General features: G+C 38.1%; 1 protein-coding gene across 5 annotated transcripts in view; it reads left to right on the top strand.

Moving 5' to 3' along the window:
• ATP8B4 (ATPase phospholipid transporting 8B4 (putative)) overlaps positions 1-18,071 on the top strand; it is a 301,636-nt gene that overhangs the window by 157,972 nt on the left and 125,593 nt on the right. For all 5 annotated transcript variants that reach the window (XM_028100015.2, XM_028100016.2, XM_028100011.2 and 2 more), the window contains 3 exons: positions 1,496-1,568; positions 13,191-13,261; positions 17,299-17,381. In XM_028100015.2, the coding sequence (XP_027955816.1) occupies positions 1,496-1,568; positions 13,191-13,261; positions 17,299-17,381 (227 nt within the window). The remainder of the gene's footprint in view (positions 1-1,495; positions 1,569-13,190; positions 13,262-17,298; positions 17,382-18,071) is intronic.

Genomic DNA, 18,071 nt, shown 5'->3' with positions numbered 1-18,071 from the left:
GTGCATTTTGCATAAATAAGGACACGGTCTCTATCTCAGTCCATTCACATCGACTTTTATCTGAGATACTGTCCCCTGAGAAATGCCACTAATGCTCCAAAGGAGGTGGTATCCAGCAGAAATAAACCAGCACATAATCCGTATCTGTAAAAATAAATAAAATGAGATTTAGAAGGCTTCCTAGGTTCTCCCATTGTTTTCGAACTAGATAAAGTGCAGAAAAGTGTGGCATTGGAAAAGCGATTGAATTCTGGCTAGAGATGAAAATGCTGCAATTGAAAACTTTCCAGAACAACATGTACTTGGATCCGTATTAAAGAAGAATTCTTTGAGTGTTTAAGCCAAATGACCCAGCAGGGTTGATAGTGTGAGGCATATTTCACAGTTGTATAAATATTTAAAACTGTTTTCCAGCCTATAAAAACAAGTAAATTAGGTTTTGTGTGTTTTTTTTTTTTTTTAAATTGCAGGATGAAATTAACCTGCCCACCTTAACTTGTTGGGGAACCTGTCCTCAGCCCAGCCTGCTCTCTTAAAAGAGGATTGCTGGGAAAGAAGTGTGAGGAAGGCTTTTAACTCAGAAAACAAAGCTGGTTTCTGTTTCAGAGAATTTCAGAAAGGATGATTAGCAACATGGTATACTGCCACAGGTAGTCTGTTTCCAGACGGCCTGTCTCCCCAACATGTCACAAGGGGCCCAACCAACTAAACACAATAGCTTTTTATCATAAACCCTTTTGAACCTGGTGAAGGGTAGACTAGGGGCTCCATTATATACATAAGCCCAAAAGAAAACAGGGCAGCACCTCAGCCAGGTTGTTCTCAGTTCTGAGCTGTTGGTCCTAGCCATTAAAGTGCCACCAAGCCTGTCCTTCAGTCACAGTGCTTATGGATGATTGGTGGGTGTTCTTCCTCATTCAGTCTTCCAAGGCTGCTTTTATCACTCGTTGTTCAGGTCCTTTACAAAATTTTTATTCTTTTCCTCTTACTTGCATTTTAGCTATTGCCCGAGACCACTTTTCTTTACCTCTGGTTAAACAGACTGTGGAGACAATGGCAGTGATGTTTTATTTCTATATTTTTAAATATAGAGTCTGAAAAGAACGTCAATGACTGAATTTATTACTGCCCCCCCCCCCCCCACCGCCATCCCTACTGGCCACTGTTCTGGTCAAGGAAACATAAGCGAGAGTTAATAGCCGGTATATAAAGCTGGCACCATGGGTGATGGAAAGATCACATAGCCGAGGGTTAAGCATCTTCAGTTAGTCCCAGGGATACCCCTAACTCACTGGGTATCCTTGGGCAAATCATTTGGCCTCTCTGGGCCTTAGTTCCCACATCATTCAGGTAAAAGACTTTATTATGTAAGGTCCTTTGAATTTAGTATTCTAGAAAATTCTTATCTGCTTCTGTTATATGATGTACCATTGTGAATACATTCCCTTGATTCTGCTCTGTTCCTGACAACAATTAATTTTGTTTTTGTTCTTAGACTGCAGAATGAAAAATGGATGAATGTCAAAGTGGGAGACATCGTTAAATTAGAAAATAACCAATTTGTTGCTGTGAGTATTTAATATTGTTTATTACAGAATTTATCTCAGATTAAAATAGCATATGTACTGAAGTATTTACATTTGCACATTTGGTGAATCTATACTAATTCATAATAATTAAGAGAATACCAGAATGTATTAGTAAAGAAGTCTGAATTATAAAATGTTATTAAAAACATATTAATTACTTCGAATAGCATGGTAACTCAGATAAGCCTGAGTGATTATCTCTTTTTCAATTTCCCTTGTGATCTTTTAAATTAATAGATACAAAAGATTTTAAATCAAGATGTCAATCATTTCATATAAATAAGAGCTTTTAAAATGCTCCAGAGTACTTTAAGAACAGTTTTTTTCTCTCATATTTTGAATCCTATCCCTCAGTAATAGGATTATTACTGTTAATTTGCAGTATAGTTGAAGATAATATATGCTTCTTCCTGAGTGATAACAGTCCGAAAATGTCTATTGATTGTTCTGAACTAATAAATGCTATTTATGAAGTTTTGCCTTGCATATCAAATGCACTATAATTTATATTCTCAAGCTGCCTATGTTACAATTTCCTTGTTAAAATTCAAGGGGTCACTCTGAGAAACTGAGGGTTCTAGAGGGGAGGGGGTTGGGGGATGGGTTAGCCTGGTGATGGGTATTAAAGAGGGCACGTATTGATTGGAGCACTGGCTGTTATATGCAAACAATCATAGAATCATGGAACACTACATCAAAGACTAATGATGAATGGTGATTAACATAACATAATAAAAAAAAAAATTCAAGGGGTCAGTTCAATGACTATAATATATGTGATGAACTGCAGTTCATATTAAATGAAGGGCAATAAAAGCTAACCAGATCAGAGATTAAGAATTCAAGTTATTGTAGTCTATATGTCAAATACATACTAGATTACTTTTGAAAATTTTTGTGTTCAGTGCAGTTTTATGTATCAAGTTGTGTTCTTCATTAAATTTGAGACATTTTCCCACAGGAAAAAGGAATTGCCCCAAGATCTATTAATAAGAATAGCTCAGTTGAGACTCCTAACCATTCCCTTTCAGAAACAGTCTTCTTTCATTAATGCACTGTCTGTGTATACTGATCCTCTGGAACAGCCTATGCTAAGGAGACATTGGACAGGCCAATAACAAAAGCGCTCACCTACTAAAGAGAGAAATGTTTATTTCCCTAACAACCTCAATTCTTTGGAGAATAGCTGAGAATCAAAAATAAGCACAAAGGTGTTGGCACAGCCAAGACAGAGGTCTCACAGTCCGTGTTCTGTGGCCTGGGCTCCTTATATGTAGGACAGTCTGCTGGGTTCTCACATTATACAATTGACCCTCAAACCACACGGGTTTGAACTGTGCAGGTCACCTAATATGTGGGTTTTTTTTTCTGATATATACAGTATAGTACTATAAATGTATTTTCTCTTCCTTATGATTTTCTTAACATTTTCATTTCTCTAGCTTACTTTATTGTAAGAATGCAGTGTATAATACAGCATACCAAAATAAGTGTTAATTAACTGTTTGTTATCAGTAAGGCTTTTGGTCAACAGGAGGCTATTAATAGTTAAGTTTGCGGGAGTCAAAATTTACACATGGATTTTTGACTGTGTGGGGCATTGGTGCCTCTAACCCCCATGTTGTTCAAGGGTCAGCTGTGTTTAATAATAGACACAATTTAAATTAGCTTATCTAGCTTATTTTCCAGCTCATTAAAGCTTAGCAACAGTACGTTAGAAGGTGGCATCTGATTGAGGTTTTGATTTGGATTTCCCTGATGCTGAGTGATACTGAGTGCTTTTTCATGTGTCTGTTGGCCATTTGGGTGTCATCTTTGGAAAAATGTCTTTTCATGTCTTCTGCCCATTTGTTGATTGGATTATTCTTTGGGTGTTTAATTTGATAAGTTCTTTATAGATTTTGGATACTAGCCCTTTATCTGAAATGTCATTTGCAAATATCTTCTCCCATTAAAAAAAAAAAGAAGGTGGCATCTTTTAGAAGAACACACCCTGTAGGAAAGATGGAAACAGATGCAGGTATCCTTTGTTATCTGAAAGTAGAGCATTTCTATGAAGCCTTAAATAGGCCAACATGGTGTAAAGCAAAGAAGCAATTACCATTAATTTATATGGACAACTTTTGGAGTATTCCCAGGCCCCCAAAATAATCTCTCTTATGCCTTTCTGATACCTTAGGATACACCTTGCTAACGGATGCACAAAATAAGATAAAGCACAAATGTTCACAGATCATTCAAAGCTATGGCGGCTTGATGTCGAGATGCTGAGGATAGTTCCCCGGGAAAGAACTTGGTGGGGCCACTCTTGCTCTCCTGTGCACACTACCTCTGTAAAGGTTTACTGCAAAGCAAAGGCTGAATGCTGTTTTTACTTTTCCTTTTTCTCATAAAAATAAAGATCCTTGTCTGATTTCTTTCAGTTAGTGAAAACAAGTACTAATGTAGGTCTTTTGTAAAGTGAAGTGGTATAATGCAAACTTTCAAAAAGCTGGGGATACCTGTATAGTGGAAGGTCACCAAAGGGAATTGGGTTAGAACTGAGTCTGCTCCATTCTTTCAGTGACAGCACTCTATCTACTTTGCCTTTGGTTTCTTCATGTATCACATCAAGGTGTTAGACCATTATATGATCTCCAAGATCCTTTCCAGCCTATGTGCTGTGATTCTCTGACCTGAGATGACTGCAGGATTCTTGAAGGCAAAGAGCACATTATTTGCTTGCTCTCTCACACCTAGGGCCATGTTGGATTGTAGGGGGCAGACAGACAGTAAGTGTAGGCTGAATGAATAAATGTCAGTCTTTTGTAAGAAAGAAGACGGAAAAATGGTTATAAGCTTTAAAAATTCAGGGTGTTGTGGATCAATGGGATACTAATATACATCTATGTGCTCTAAGAAAAGATCACATATATTCAGGATTCTTAAGAAGAAAGGGCTTCATATAACTTGTTTTAGTTCTACTTTCAATTAAAATGATTACAGTGAAATCGTTTTGCTGAACCTAGATAGTTAACCTTAACTTTTTTTTTTAACTGACATATATGGAATTCTAAGAAGTATGCATTAAAGGCATACTTTTTGGCAACTACTTTATGCCAGAGATGGTGTTAGATTATAGAGGAATTAGCAAAAAATTAAACTATGCCACACATTTAACTATTACTTTATTTGGAATTGAATATTTCAGTGGCAATGCTAGGTGTATTCCAACTTCCAGTATTCATAAGAACTGTGCAAATCCCTGTACATGCTCTAACAGGGATAAATGTTAGACTGAAATCACCTGTTCACTAATACTCCATACTCTGGTGTGTTCATTTATCACATTCTTTCTGGTGAGTCCCAGAAAGGCAGGAATCAAACACATGTCTCAATGTAGGCCAGCTTATCTGTACTCCAACTTGCCCTCTAGCCTTGATACACTAATCTGTATTTCCCTTGGTCTTCATTCTTAGTACACGTGCTTGTGTGCTCTTGCAAAACTGTCTATGGAATGAGGCATGAAAGGCAAGTGTAAGTGCAAGCATCAGGTGGAAGAAAAGTAGTTCAAAGGGCGTATCATTAGCATTGCTTTAAGATGAATCACACATTTAGACAAGTTTCCATGAAGTCAGTCATCTGTGTGTCCCAGCACTGTCCAAAAGAACTTTCTGCAGTGAAGGAAATATATCTTTGTGCTGCCCAATGTGACAGCCAACAGCCCCATGTGGATACTGAGCACTTGAAATATGGCTAGGGCAATTGAGGAACTGAATTTAAAATTTTATTTCATTTTAATTTAGATTTTTTAAAAAGATTATTTATTTGAGAGAGAGAGAAAGAGAGGCAGAGGCAGAGGGAGAAGAACACGCTCCACTGAGCAGGGAGCCTGATGTGGGACTTCATCCCAGGACCCCAGGATCATGACCTAAGCCAAAGGCAGATGCTTAACAGACTGAGGCGCTCAGGTGCCCCAAGTTAGATTTTTTTGTTGTTGTTTAGATTTAAATAGCCATATGTGACTTGCGGCTACCTGATTGGGTGGCACAGATGTGGCCTTTTAATTGTGGCTGCATGATGGGACAGGAATGCTTATTCTCCACTCTTCCCTAGGTCTCATTCTTTATATTTTTCACTTGGAGGGACAGCCCCAAAATAACACTTTGAGCTTCTTGAACTTCCTTGCCCACTCTCCTCTCCTAGGAGTGACTTCTCTGATTGCTGTATTTGAGGGCAGGGAGTGTGTGCATGACCCAGAGCCTCCTTCCTTCCCTTTCTCTTTGGGCTCTGCCTGTGTGCATAGTACATTCTGCCCTGCTCCTTCATTCCAACAATTTTATAGGAGGAGATCCTCATGGTGGGGGTGGTGGGAGGGTCTTGGTAATTTAGAGCTTCCCTTGTCTATAGCTAGATGAGCCTAACAGGTCAAGTACTAGCAAGCCCACTTAGCCCACAGACCTATAGCCTGGTCTCCAGCAGCTTGCTTGCGATTTTATTTTATTTTAGAGAGAGTGAGCGGGGGTGGGGGAGGCGCAGAGGGAGAGGGACAAGCAGACTCCATGCTAAGTGCAGAGTCTGACTCGGGGCTCAGTCTCAGGACCCTGAGATCATGACCTGAGCTGATACCAAGTAGGATGCTTAACTGACCGAGCCACCTGGGTGGCCCTCCAGCAGCTTTATTAATAACAAAGATGAAATTTTTATCTCCATTGATCTTGGTCTGATTCCTACAATTATAGCTCTGTTGGTTTAATCTTTGGGTAAGTGAGGAAAGGAGTCCTCCAAATGCCAAAACTCTGTGGTGTCTCTTGATTAACTCACTTTGTTCAAAGTTTTTCTATGTTTAACTACTTGGCACCTATAAAACTATTTTTTCAGGGCAAACATGTTTTTATGGGTGAACTGCTATAATCACTTAGAAGTCTATACATACCTCCTGCTCCCTGAGGTTTAACTCATTTAGTCTCTGCAGTAGCTCAATGAAGGCAGGTTATGTACTATTATTATTGTTCCTATTTTATAGATGAGAAAACAGTGCCACCAAATAGCTTGCCATTAGGAGAGCCAGGAGTTAAACCCAGGCCATCTGGGTTTTAACCCCACTCCTAATTGGTACCATATGCTTCTCCTTACTCCATTAAAATCGTCATCCTAATTGCCTTGAGCCCGGGCTTCCAGCATTAGGGCCTTTGGGCTTGGATGCTGGAATTGAAGCAACGAGCGGATGTTGCACCTAATTCTGATGCATAACCTCTAGCTGTCCAAACTTAGAATTCTAAATTAATTTTTGTCACCTTATCAATACCTTTTAAGCAAGGAAAGGAGCTTGTCTGAGATGGTCAATTAGCTGGCAGATTCAGAAGTTACTCACCTTTATTTTCCAGATAAGGAATCCTCAATGCCCCTTCACTTAAAAAGAAATTTTAAAACATGTTTGGGCTGAATTTCCAGAGCTCCTAGTTTTATTTTGGGACAAAGGTGAAAAATGTAGAGTGTGAGTCCATCACTGCATAGATTGACTTGCATTAAAAGAACCAAGTAAACTCAGAAAAACACACTACAAAGCTCTTGATATCGCCAAGGCTTGGACCCTGGGAGCCAGGCACACCATCCTCCTTTACTTGACAGAAGTGATCTTGTATTTTGGTTTTCTTATCTGTTGGTAGAAATAAACCCCTTACTGGACATGAGTATATTTGAACATTACATGAGTATAGTGGTTTAGCTTATTTGAAAGAGGGCTCCCACCCTCAAAAGAAAGGCATTCATGTTTTAGGTGTTTACAACAGTAAAGATTTTGTTTTAAAACAAAGGCATTCTTCAACTACATGGATTGGAAATTTCACCTTCAGAAATGAAATAACCAGAAAGATGAATCTAACCTAAACTCCAGTCCTGACCAAGGGTGTCCTTTGGCTTTTTTTTTTTTTTTTTTGACCCATCTAATCTTTCCTAATCTTTGACTCATCTAATCTTTCCTAGCACCTTGGTCCTTTCAGAGAGGCCTGTGGCAGTCTAATTGCCCTCCTTGTTATTTTAAATTTTATAGCTTCAAGTCAGATTTACTTGTTTCTCACTAATTGTTGTAAGTAAACTCTTTTATTTTTAAATGTATGTGAGACAGTAGAAAGTTGAAAATTTCCAGAGAAATAAGACTTTTTAAAAAACATTTGTCTAAGCTGTATTGAAAAAGAAGGTTCTTGCTAAAATTTAGAGGTGCAACATGTTATTTTCTACATTAGAAAAAGTACATAGCCAATGTTCTGTTTATAAGCAATTGCTAATTTGTGGGGGTGAAATATATAAGGCAAGGATTTTTTTTTTAACCAACAAAAGGGCGGACCCATGAGTAATAGCTATGATGTCCGTTATTAGTCTCCTCTCCTCCTTCTTTTCTTATTCTTCTCAAATTCATTTAATTATAAAACCAAAAAAATGTATTAGATACTAGTAGACACTCAACATACATTTGTTAGGATCTGAAATTTAATTTTAAAATAAAAATACCTCCAATCTTACACATTTCCATTTTTACAATTTCATTCTGATTTTTGTCCATATCAAACCTCTTTTCCTGTAAGTATACTCATATTGCATGAGCCATTTTGGATTCTTATTTTTAGACTGCAAAAAAAAAAAAAAAGATAATATTGTAGAGGGTAAAGAAGACAAAGAAGAACTTTAGGTGTGGGAATGTCCTAAAAGGGAGATTCAAATATGGCATTCCAATTCTAGGAATTTATCTTTCCATCAGGATATGGAGTCAGTATCCCAATATTCTTCACCACTGTGGTTTTTGTTTTTGAACATTAACAAAGTGAAAGCAAAACACTTTCTGGTTTTCAGAGTTATATTCCAGTGATTTTTGTAGCCAGCCAGAGGAAAGAGTATAGATTTGGGATCAGAGCTATAAATTCTTGTTCTAGCTCAGCTCTTTAAGCTCTGCGTGGCCATGGGTATGGCATTAAATCTCTTAGGGCCTTTTAGAAGTGACGAAGCTCTCACCATGACTTTGTAAAGGCTATGGACTTTACATGAGTTAATTTAGTTCATCAACTGCTTGTGAGCCAGGGATGAGCTTACCAAGGTTTCTTATTCACATATAGGTAAAATATTATCTCCTCACAGGGTTGTTGAAAGCATAAAGTGACAGAATTGTGTAAGAGTGCTTTGTAAACTCTTAGAGAATTATACAGCTTTTAGGTGTTATCGTCTCTTGAGATTTTGCTTTACTTATTCTTTATATCAGCAAACATTAATTATGCCTAATAAACCTATGAAGATAGTGTTGTTGGTTGTGAGGACTCAAAGCCATCAGGCTCTTTGTCAGCTACCAATCTGATGTACTCTTCCTCATTTGCACCCCTCCCATAACACTTTGGTAATTAGACCTTTAGAATTCTTATCATAGTCTGCCTTTACTGAACTGTACAGTCCTTGAAGGAAAGTGATTTTTATTCATTTTAGTATTCCAGCTGTATATGCCTTAGATTGCCTTGATTCATATCCCGATGTGTCACTTACTGTGTGGCTTCAAACAAGTTGCTGAACCTCTCTGGGCCTCACTTTGCTCATCCGGAAAGTGGACATAACAATAGAACCTACACTGTAGGATTTCTGTGGGAGTTAAATAAAATATTGCATGTAAAGCTCTTAGGATAGTGCCACACACATAGTAAGCCCTCACTAAATACTGGTATTATAAACCCCTACAACTCAAACACAAGTTTCTGGATCGACTAGGAATTGGTTACCCTGAGAGATACTGAAAGGGTCAGCTTGAGGAGTCCTCATCTGGGACTCACAGAGTTATGGGGCTGGTGGGGCTCTAAGACCACCCCTGTGTTGCTGCACTTGTGGCCCAGAACCTTTGACAAAAGGATGATGACCAGGGACTAACAGGGCTCTCTTGCCTTACTGCAGCTTTCTTGTCCTTTTCTTTTTAGAATTCTTACTGAGTGCACCTGGAAATAGGAGCATTGCATGATGATGAGTGGGCTGACTGCTTATATCTCTGGATGCCCCTGTTGTTCCCGCCCCTTCACACTTCCTCCTCAACCGTAACGAATTTAAAAACTTGAAGGGGAGGTGTTAGCAAAAGGGAATGCCAAAGCTCAGCAGTGGGGCAGGGAGAATAAGGATGAATGAGGGGAATGCAGGATGGAAATCAGGGAGTAGGGAAACAGGAGCAAAGTTCCAAGGACATCAAAGGAAAAGATGACAACAGAGGGGACAGGAAGAGCTGGGGAAGGTGGTGGGTAAAATCTCCCAGGTTCCCAGGGGGTAGACAGGGCAGGAGGAGTTAGCTCAGAACTTGTGGGCTTTACACTTCTCAGTAGCAGTCTTTAGGAAGTTGAGTTACTGCTCAGGAGAGAATCTAGCCACCAGGTGATGGTGGTGCCTCACTCACGTGTTCTGAGCCAGCAATGGACAACGAATCCTCCCTTTGTCTACCAAACATCTAAGTATTCAGCAGCTAAGCTCAATACTAAACAGTAACATCAAATCATCCTTACTGTGCAGAGTTTAGAAGAAGAGCAACTCTCGGTATAAATTGGGATCTTTCAGGGTGGATGGGTGGCTCAGTCGTTAAGCATCTGCCTTTGGCTCAGGTCATGATCCCAGGGTCCTGGGATCGAGCCCCGCGTCGGGCTCCCTGCTCGGCGGGAAGCCTGCTTCTCCCTCTCCCACTCCCCCTGCTTGTGTTCCTGCTCTCATTGTGTGTCTTTCTCTCTCTGTCAAATAAATAAAATCTTTAAAAAAAAAATTGGGATCTTTCTCTGTACTTCATAACTATTTTCAATCACAGGGGATAAGAATTAGAGAATTTTGGATTTTGTTTAAAATGATCCTATGAAGCTCAGGGGAGGAGAGTCATGAAGCCGTACTACTATCATATCCACTGAAATTTCAATGTGAGAAGTAAGACTGTGGTGAAATTTTGAAAACTTTTTTTTCTTTTTAAAATCAAAGTAGGTAATTTTTGACTCAGGAATTGCATACAACTCTTTATACATTTTCTCTATAGTGGGTTTGCTATAGTCACATTGTGACAAGTCAGGAAATAATTTTTGCCTCCTCAGGCTTCTGTGACTTTTGTTTGAGTTGAGAGTCTCGATATATAAATCCTTTATACCTTTAGGGGTTTGTCAGTGAGTTGTTTTTCATTTCTGTTTTGTCACAATTCAGATAAAACTGAACACACACATATACATACCTCTCCTCCCCCCTCCACCTATATTTAAGTTGGAAATTTAAAAGCTTGAGACAATGAAATGAGTGGATTGATTCTAAATTTAACCTCTGGGACTTGAGAATGGAACAATTCTAATTTAAAAAACAAAGGTAAGAAAATTTCACAGCTTGGAATGCCAATCCTACGTTCAAACAGAGCTACACAATTGTTAGGCTAATGTGTCAAAATGCTAAAATTTTAGTCAATTCATTTTAGACCTTCAGATCTTTCAGAATTGCATAAAAACCCTTATTTTTAAAATTTTATTTTATGACTGAGATTACATAATAAAAACCCTTATTTTAAGATGAAATTTGAAATAAACAGTTCCCCAATATAGGAAGCACCCAGAATTATTTTTAATTAACATATAATGTACTATTTGTTTCAGGGGTACAAATCTGTGATTCATCAGTCTTACACAATTCACAGCACTCACCATAGCACATACCCTCCCCAATGTCTATCACCCAGCCACCCCATCCCTCCCACCTCCCTCCACTCTAGCAACCTTCAGTTTGTTTCCTGAGATCAAGAGTCCCTTATGGTTTGTCTCCCTTTTTGGTTTCATCTTGTTTCATTTCTCCCTCCCTTCCCCTATGATCCTCTGCCTTTCTCAAATTCCTCATATCAGTGAGATCATATGATAATTGTCTTTCTCTGATTGACTTATTTCGTTTAGCATGGTACCCTGTAGTTCCATCCATGTCATTGCAAATGGCAAGATTTCATTTTTTTTTTAAGATTTATTTATTTTGAGAGAGTGAGAATGAGAGAGAGAGAGATAGTACATGAGAAGGGGGAGGGTTAGAGGGAGAAGCAGGCTCCTCGCTGAGCAGGGAGCCCGATGCGGGACTCAATCCCGGGACTCCAGGATCATGACCTGAGCCGAAGGCAGTCGCTTAACCGACTGAGCCACCCAGGCGCCCCAAGATTTCATTTCTTTTTTGATGGCTGCATAATATTCCTGTGTGTGTGTGTGTGTGTGTGTGTGTGTGTGTGTGTGTGTGTGTGTGTACACACGTACCACATCTTCTTTATCCATTCATCTGTTAATGGACGTCTAGGCTCTTTACATAGTTTGGCTATTGTGGATGTTGCTGCTATAAACATTGGGGTGCATGTGCCCCTTCAGATCACTACATTTGTACCTTTGGGGTAAATACCCAGTAGTGCAATTGCTGGGTCATAGGGCAGCTCTATTTTCAACTTTTTGAGGAACCTCCATACTGTTTTCCAGAGTGGTTGCACCAGCTTGCATTCCCACCAACAGTGTAGGAGGGTTCCCCTTTCTCCGCATCCTCACCAACATCTGTCGTTTCCTGACTTGTTAATTTTAGCCATTCTGACTGGTGTGAGGTGGTATCTCATTGAGGTTTTGATTTGGATTTCCCTGATGCCGAGTGATCTTGAGCACTTTTTCATGTGTATGTTGGCCATTTGGATGTCTTCTTAGGAAAAATGTCTGTTGATGTCTTCTGCCCATTTCTTGATTGGATCATTTGTTCTTTGGGTGTTGAGTTTGATAAGTTCTTTATAGATTTTGGATACTAGCCCTTTATCTGATATGTCATTTGCAAGTATCTTCTTCCATTCTGTCAGTTGTCTTTTGGTTTTGTTGACTGTTTCCTTAGGAAACACCCAGAATTCTAAAACTGAATTGTGATAGGTCATTTATGAAGCTCAAATGGACAGCTGACTGGAATGATTTTATCTTTGTGAAAGATCCACAATTTGGTTTCTGAATGTTTTCTGTTGTCTTTTAGAACATTTTCTATTCTTTCTTGCCTCTTGCTTAGCCCCTGTTTTATTTTCTCTTTTCCCTTCCTTATACCCCATCATCTTTTTCTTACATTTTTAATTTTTTATTTTAATTTTTCTCTTTTTAAATTTTCCTTGCCTGCCTTATTTTTTCCTATGGTTTCCAGTTTCCTTCTACTTTACTTCTGTCTTTTCCCCATCAAGTTTGTCTTCCTGCTACGCTTAAATCATGACACTAAGGAATTAAAGTATGTGTATGGAAACATTTCCAATTATCTAACTTATTGGGGAAAGTTTTATATTTTCCATTAGTAATTATCAAGACAAGAATGTAGAATTTTATATATTTCTTGCAAAAAAAAGTAAAGTGGCTATTAATTTATATGATATCCCCTGCCCTTGCTTATGTTCTGATGTTCAAGGGGTGGGCCCTACAGGAACAGGGAAGGAGAGGGAAGGTTTGATTTGGGGCATGTATGGCAGAGAGGTGGAAGAGGATTTTACCTCTCATACTTTTTTTTCTAAGGCTCTCCTGGCTCATTAGTAAGTAGGGATGTATACAACAAAGAAGGCTTTCAACCAGTCTTCCCTTCTCATGTATTCTTTATGATTTTTTAAAATAGGCTGATCTGCTTCTCCTATCAAGTAGTGAGCCACATGGCCTCTGTTATATTGAAACTGCTGAGCTTGATGGGTAAGTTATTAAAGTTAGAATAATTATTTAGACTGGTTTTTAATTTAACAGTAATAGCTTTAGGAACAGGACTCAACCTAAACCTTATTCTTCATTTACTTTTCCCGGAACAAGTAAGAGTCTAACTTGTAAATTCCATTTGTTAATTGCTTTGTGGCTCCTTTGAAAGCTCTGTCTTTTTCTCTTGAATTTATTTTCTTTCCAAAGCAGTGAGTTAAACATGTCTGTGTAAATTATTGTATAGGAATCTTTCATATTCCTTAGAAAGGTTTTGTTTTGTTTTAGTTTTTTTCTTTTTATAATTTCATGTGATTCTCTAAAGAAAATGAGAGGAGTATTGATGAGTTTCTGAGGAAAGAAGAACTGATGTTACTTTAGAAGGCAATCTTTTGGTACTGGGTGAAATAAAGATGGAGGAAGAAGAGAGAAGTGGAGTTTTGACATTAATGTTAATTGAGGAATTTAGTTATCAATAATATAGCAGTTCTGTTTCAGTGGATTCAATCTGGTTGGCATAAAAACATTTATTGAATGTTTACATTTTAAAGGTACTATTAAATTCTTTAGTTGGATTTTATCATTTAATCCTGACGTAGGTAATATATAAGCCCCATTGTACAGATGACAAGGCTTAGAGATACTAAGTAATTTATCCCAAACTTCTCAGAAGTGAAGCCAGTACTCAGACCTGATAGTCTGACAAAAAAGCCCCTGGGTTTAACCAGTGCCTCCCAAATCATTATTCTACTGGGCTATTCAAATGGAGTGTGACCTGTGTAATCCTGACCTGTTTGGGCAGAACCTAAAATAGTGCTTAGAGGGAAATTTATGGCACTAGATGCATATACTTGAAAAGAAAAAGAGCCTCAAATCAATAATCCAATATCCCATCTCAAGAACCTAGAAAATAACAGCATAAACCCAAAGCAAGCAGAAGGAAGGAGATAAAGACAAGAGCAGAAATCAATGAACTTGAGAACAGAAAAACGAGAAGTGAAAAATCAACAAAACAAAGAGTTGATTCTTTGAAAACATCAATAAATTTGATAAACCTCAGGAAGACTGAAAAAGAAAAAAAAAGAAGACACAAAATAACAATATTATGAATGAACTGGGGGATATTCTGATAGATCCTTAAGATATCAGAAGGATAAGGAAATCCTACAAGCAACTTTATACACATAAACTTAACAACTTAAATGAAATAGACCACTTCATCAAAAAACAAACTACCACAACTAACTCAATATGAAATAGACAATTTGAATAGCCCTGTAACTATTAAGGAAATTGAATTCAAATGTAAAATATAAAACTATAAAAGTTTTAGGGAAAAACATAGGAGAAAATCTTCAAGATCTAGGGCTACTCATAGAATTTTTACACTTGACACAAAAAGCATAATTCATAAGAGGATAATTTGATACACCAGACTTCTTCAAATTAAAAATGTTGCTGTGCAAAAGACCCTATTAAAGAGGAATGAAAAAATAAGCTACAGACTAGGAGAAAACATTTGTAAACCATCTATCTGACCAAGGATTTTTATCTTGAATATATGAAAAATGCTCAAAACTCAGTAGTAAAAACAATCCAATTAGAAAATTTGCAAATGATATGAAGGGACATTTCACCAGAGATGACATGCAGATGGCAAATAAGCACATAAAAAGATGTTCAACATCATTAGCTGTTAGGGACATTAAAATTCAAACCAAGATGAGTTGTCAGTACATACCTATCAGAATGGCTAAACTTAAAAATAGTGACAACTCCAAATGCTGGCAAGGAGGTAGAGAAACAGAATCACTCACACTTTGCTGATGGGAATGTAAAATACTACAGTCACTCTGAAAATAGTTTGGCAGTTTCTTAAAAAACTAAACATGCAATTACCAGACAACCCAGCAATTTCACTCATGGGCATTTATCCCACAGAAATGAAGACTTATGTTTACACAAAAAAACTTCTACACAGATGTTTATGGCAGCTTTATGTGTGACATCCACAAATTAGAAACAACTTTTATGTCCTTTAACAGGTTGAACAAACTATGGTATATCCATATCATGGAACACTACTGAGCAATAAAAAAGAATGAACTATTGATACATACAACCTGGACGAATCTTCAGATAATTTTGTTGAGTAAAAAAGCCAATCCCCAAAGGTCACATACTGTATGATTCTACTTATGTACCATTCTTGAAATGGCAAAATTGTGGAAAGGGACCACTGATCAGTGGTTACCAGGAGTTAAAGATGGGTTGGAGGAGGCAGGGAAGTGGGTGTGTCTACAAAGGTTAACCTAAGAAATCCTTGTGATGGAAATGTTCCCCATCTTGACTGTGTCAGTTTCAGTTGTGATATTGTGACATTGTAATACAGTTTTGCAAATGTTACCATTAGGGGGAACTGAGTAAAGGGTACACAGGATCTTTTGTATTATTTTTTATGCTGAAAATCATCTTGAAGTTTGAAGTCAAGATACTGAGGCATGCTAAGGAAGAGTATGGCATTACACAAGATATTAATCAGGAGTCTTGGCAATTTTTTTTTAATCAATAAGGCCTATGTGTGATTATTCTTCCCTTTTAGTTTCCACATCTGAATATGGAAGTGAGATATTGGAGAGGATCCTGAAGAAGTAACCCTAAAATGATGATAAAACTTGCTAAATGACATGATGTGTAGAGTGGGGTTAAGAATGAGAGCTGTCTGGCCTACCTGGGGTCACTGACTGTTTCAATTATTTGAAAAGTTTGTTTAAATGAATGGACACATTGGTCCTTTAGCCTCAACACCACTATCTCATTCTTGTCCATCAAGCCCAGCTCAATTTCTGCCTCAATTATGAAGTTTTTCTTGAGTATCTCAACCCCTACAGATTTCTGTATCCTAGGAATTGATAGATCAGTGATCCATGAGATTACTTTTAAGCAAAATAACTTCAATTATATATCCAACTTAGTGTTTCCTGAAGAAAGCTATTTCACCAAGGGGTATTCCTTGGATTGATTTCATGCTGTCTTCAACATTACTGTGAAACCCATTACAGGAAGTTTGATTAAATGCCCTCTCAAGCACCTGCTTCTCAGTTCTCTAAATTAAGTATTTCATGGTTTGTCATGTACTTCCAAATGGTGATACTTGCTTTTTACCTACCACTTGTTTCCCTCAAGAGAACAGTAACCCTTGTGGGGCAGCACTGAATCTCATGGGTGACTATGGTATGTATTCAATCAGTATTTGTTGACTAAATGAACTCACTGCTAAACACTTCCATAAAAGATAGAACTCTGACTGATGATGCTAAGCTACAGTAGAAGAGAATTAGGTTGAACTCAGTGAGAAAACCGGCGTGACAAGTCCTTGTATGCAAGATGTGAGTAATGGCCATAGAATCATCACAACTGGTCATTTCATGAACACCACAGGGCCATCGGTCCAATGTATGTGTGGTTCTGCCTGGAAGAAGATGACCAGCTCACTGTGACCTGCTGAGTTACTATCTGGTTGTATGATCCCAGACTAACAGGATTTTTGGCTTGATTCTCCACGAGAAAGAAAGCTGTATTCCTTTTCCCATTTAAATTTTAGCTACTGTGAAATTAGCCATGACCATCTTTTGCAAGTAAAATTCCTATGTAGATAGTAGACTCCAGAGTGATACTGGCCTCGTTAATTTGGTAACTGTGTTCCCATTCCTAATATGTTTTGTAATTCATGCATGATGTCTGAGTAGGTTCGAATGAAATCATATTTATTATGTCCTCTGTTCTTTCAAATAACAAAACAGATTACTGTGTTGTTATACAGATGTGCCATGTGTGGAATGCCAACTCTTAGGAGCATGCAAAGCCCTGTCCACTTTACTGAGTCCACTTGACTGAGAGGTGTGAATGACATATGAAGGGAGTTTTTTTGAATCTCTCGTGCTGGATTTTGCATGTGCTGCACTCGCCTGATTATTTTATGTAAGATGCTGTTGGGCTGTTCCATATAAAAATTCATGTTGTATCAATTAATTTCACAGGGAAACGAACCTTAAAGTCCGCCATGCACTATCAGTTACCTCAGAACTTGGAGCAGACTTTAGCAGACTTGCAAAATTTGATGGTAAGTATTTAAAACAGACAAAAACCTCAAAACCAAAAAATAATATAACGAATTATCTGAAATCCAATTCATGTTTCTTTTTATTTGGTGGAAGGACATAAAATTCTGCAGGCATCAAAGCCTGTAATCTCTTCTCAGGCTAAAGAGTAAAAATGTTTACCAAGGGGATAGCGGCTTTATAAATTCATTGTTCATTTCATCCTTGTTTCCTCTTCTGTAGATCTCATTTCCTCTAGTACCATAATACCCTTTCCTTGCCTGACCTTGGCCTCCCTGGGGCCCTCTGCAGACTTGCTGAGCATGAACACAGGACACATTTGTATTTCTAGTGCTAGGTCTAACCATCCATCCATTCTCTGGCTCCATAGCAAAGACCAAGTACTAGACTGCAAACTTTGCCAAGACAATAAAGCAGCCTCACATATTTCTGTATCTGGCATAATGCCCGGCAGAATGTCATAAAGGTAGTAGGTGTTCAGGAAGAACATTCTGACTTAATCAGTCGCTCTTTATTTTAGACCATGATTTCCTCATCACCATCTTCACACCACTCAACCCAGTCCCTTCTCCTCAGCATGGGGAACCATTTCTGCCTGTTCTGTTCCAGTTAGGTCTCGTTCTTTGCTGTTAAAGCTGTCACAGAGAAACAAAATCCGTCAAGAGTCAAAGGAAAGAACCATTAATGGCAGG

Source organism: Eumetopias jubatus, unplaced genomic scaffold (assembly GCF_037043125.1).
Source record: "Eumetopias jubatus isolate StellerSeaLion01/CBP00866 unplaced genomic scaffold, mEumJub1_p1.0 scaffold_7, whole genome shotgun sequence".
Classification (NCBI taxonomy): Eukaryota; Metazoa; Chordata; class Mammalia; order Carnivora; family Otariidae; genus Eumetopias; species Eumetopias jubatus.
Note: the sequence above shows the minus strand (reverse complement) of the source record. Positions and strands in the feature narration are given on the sequence as shown.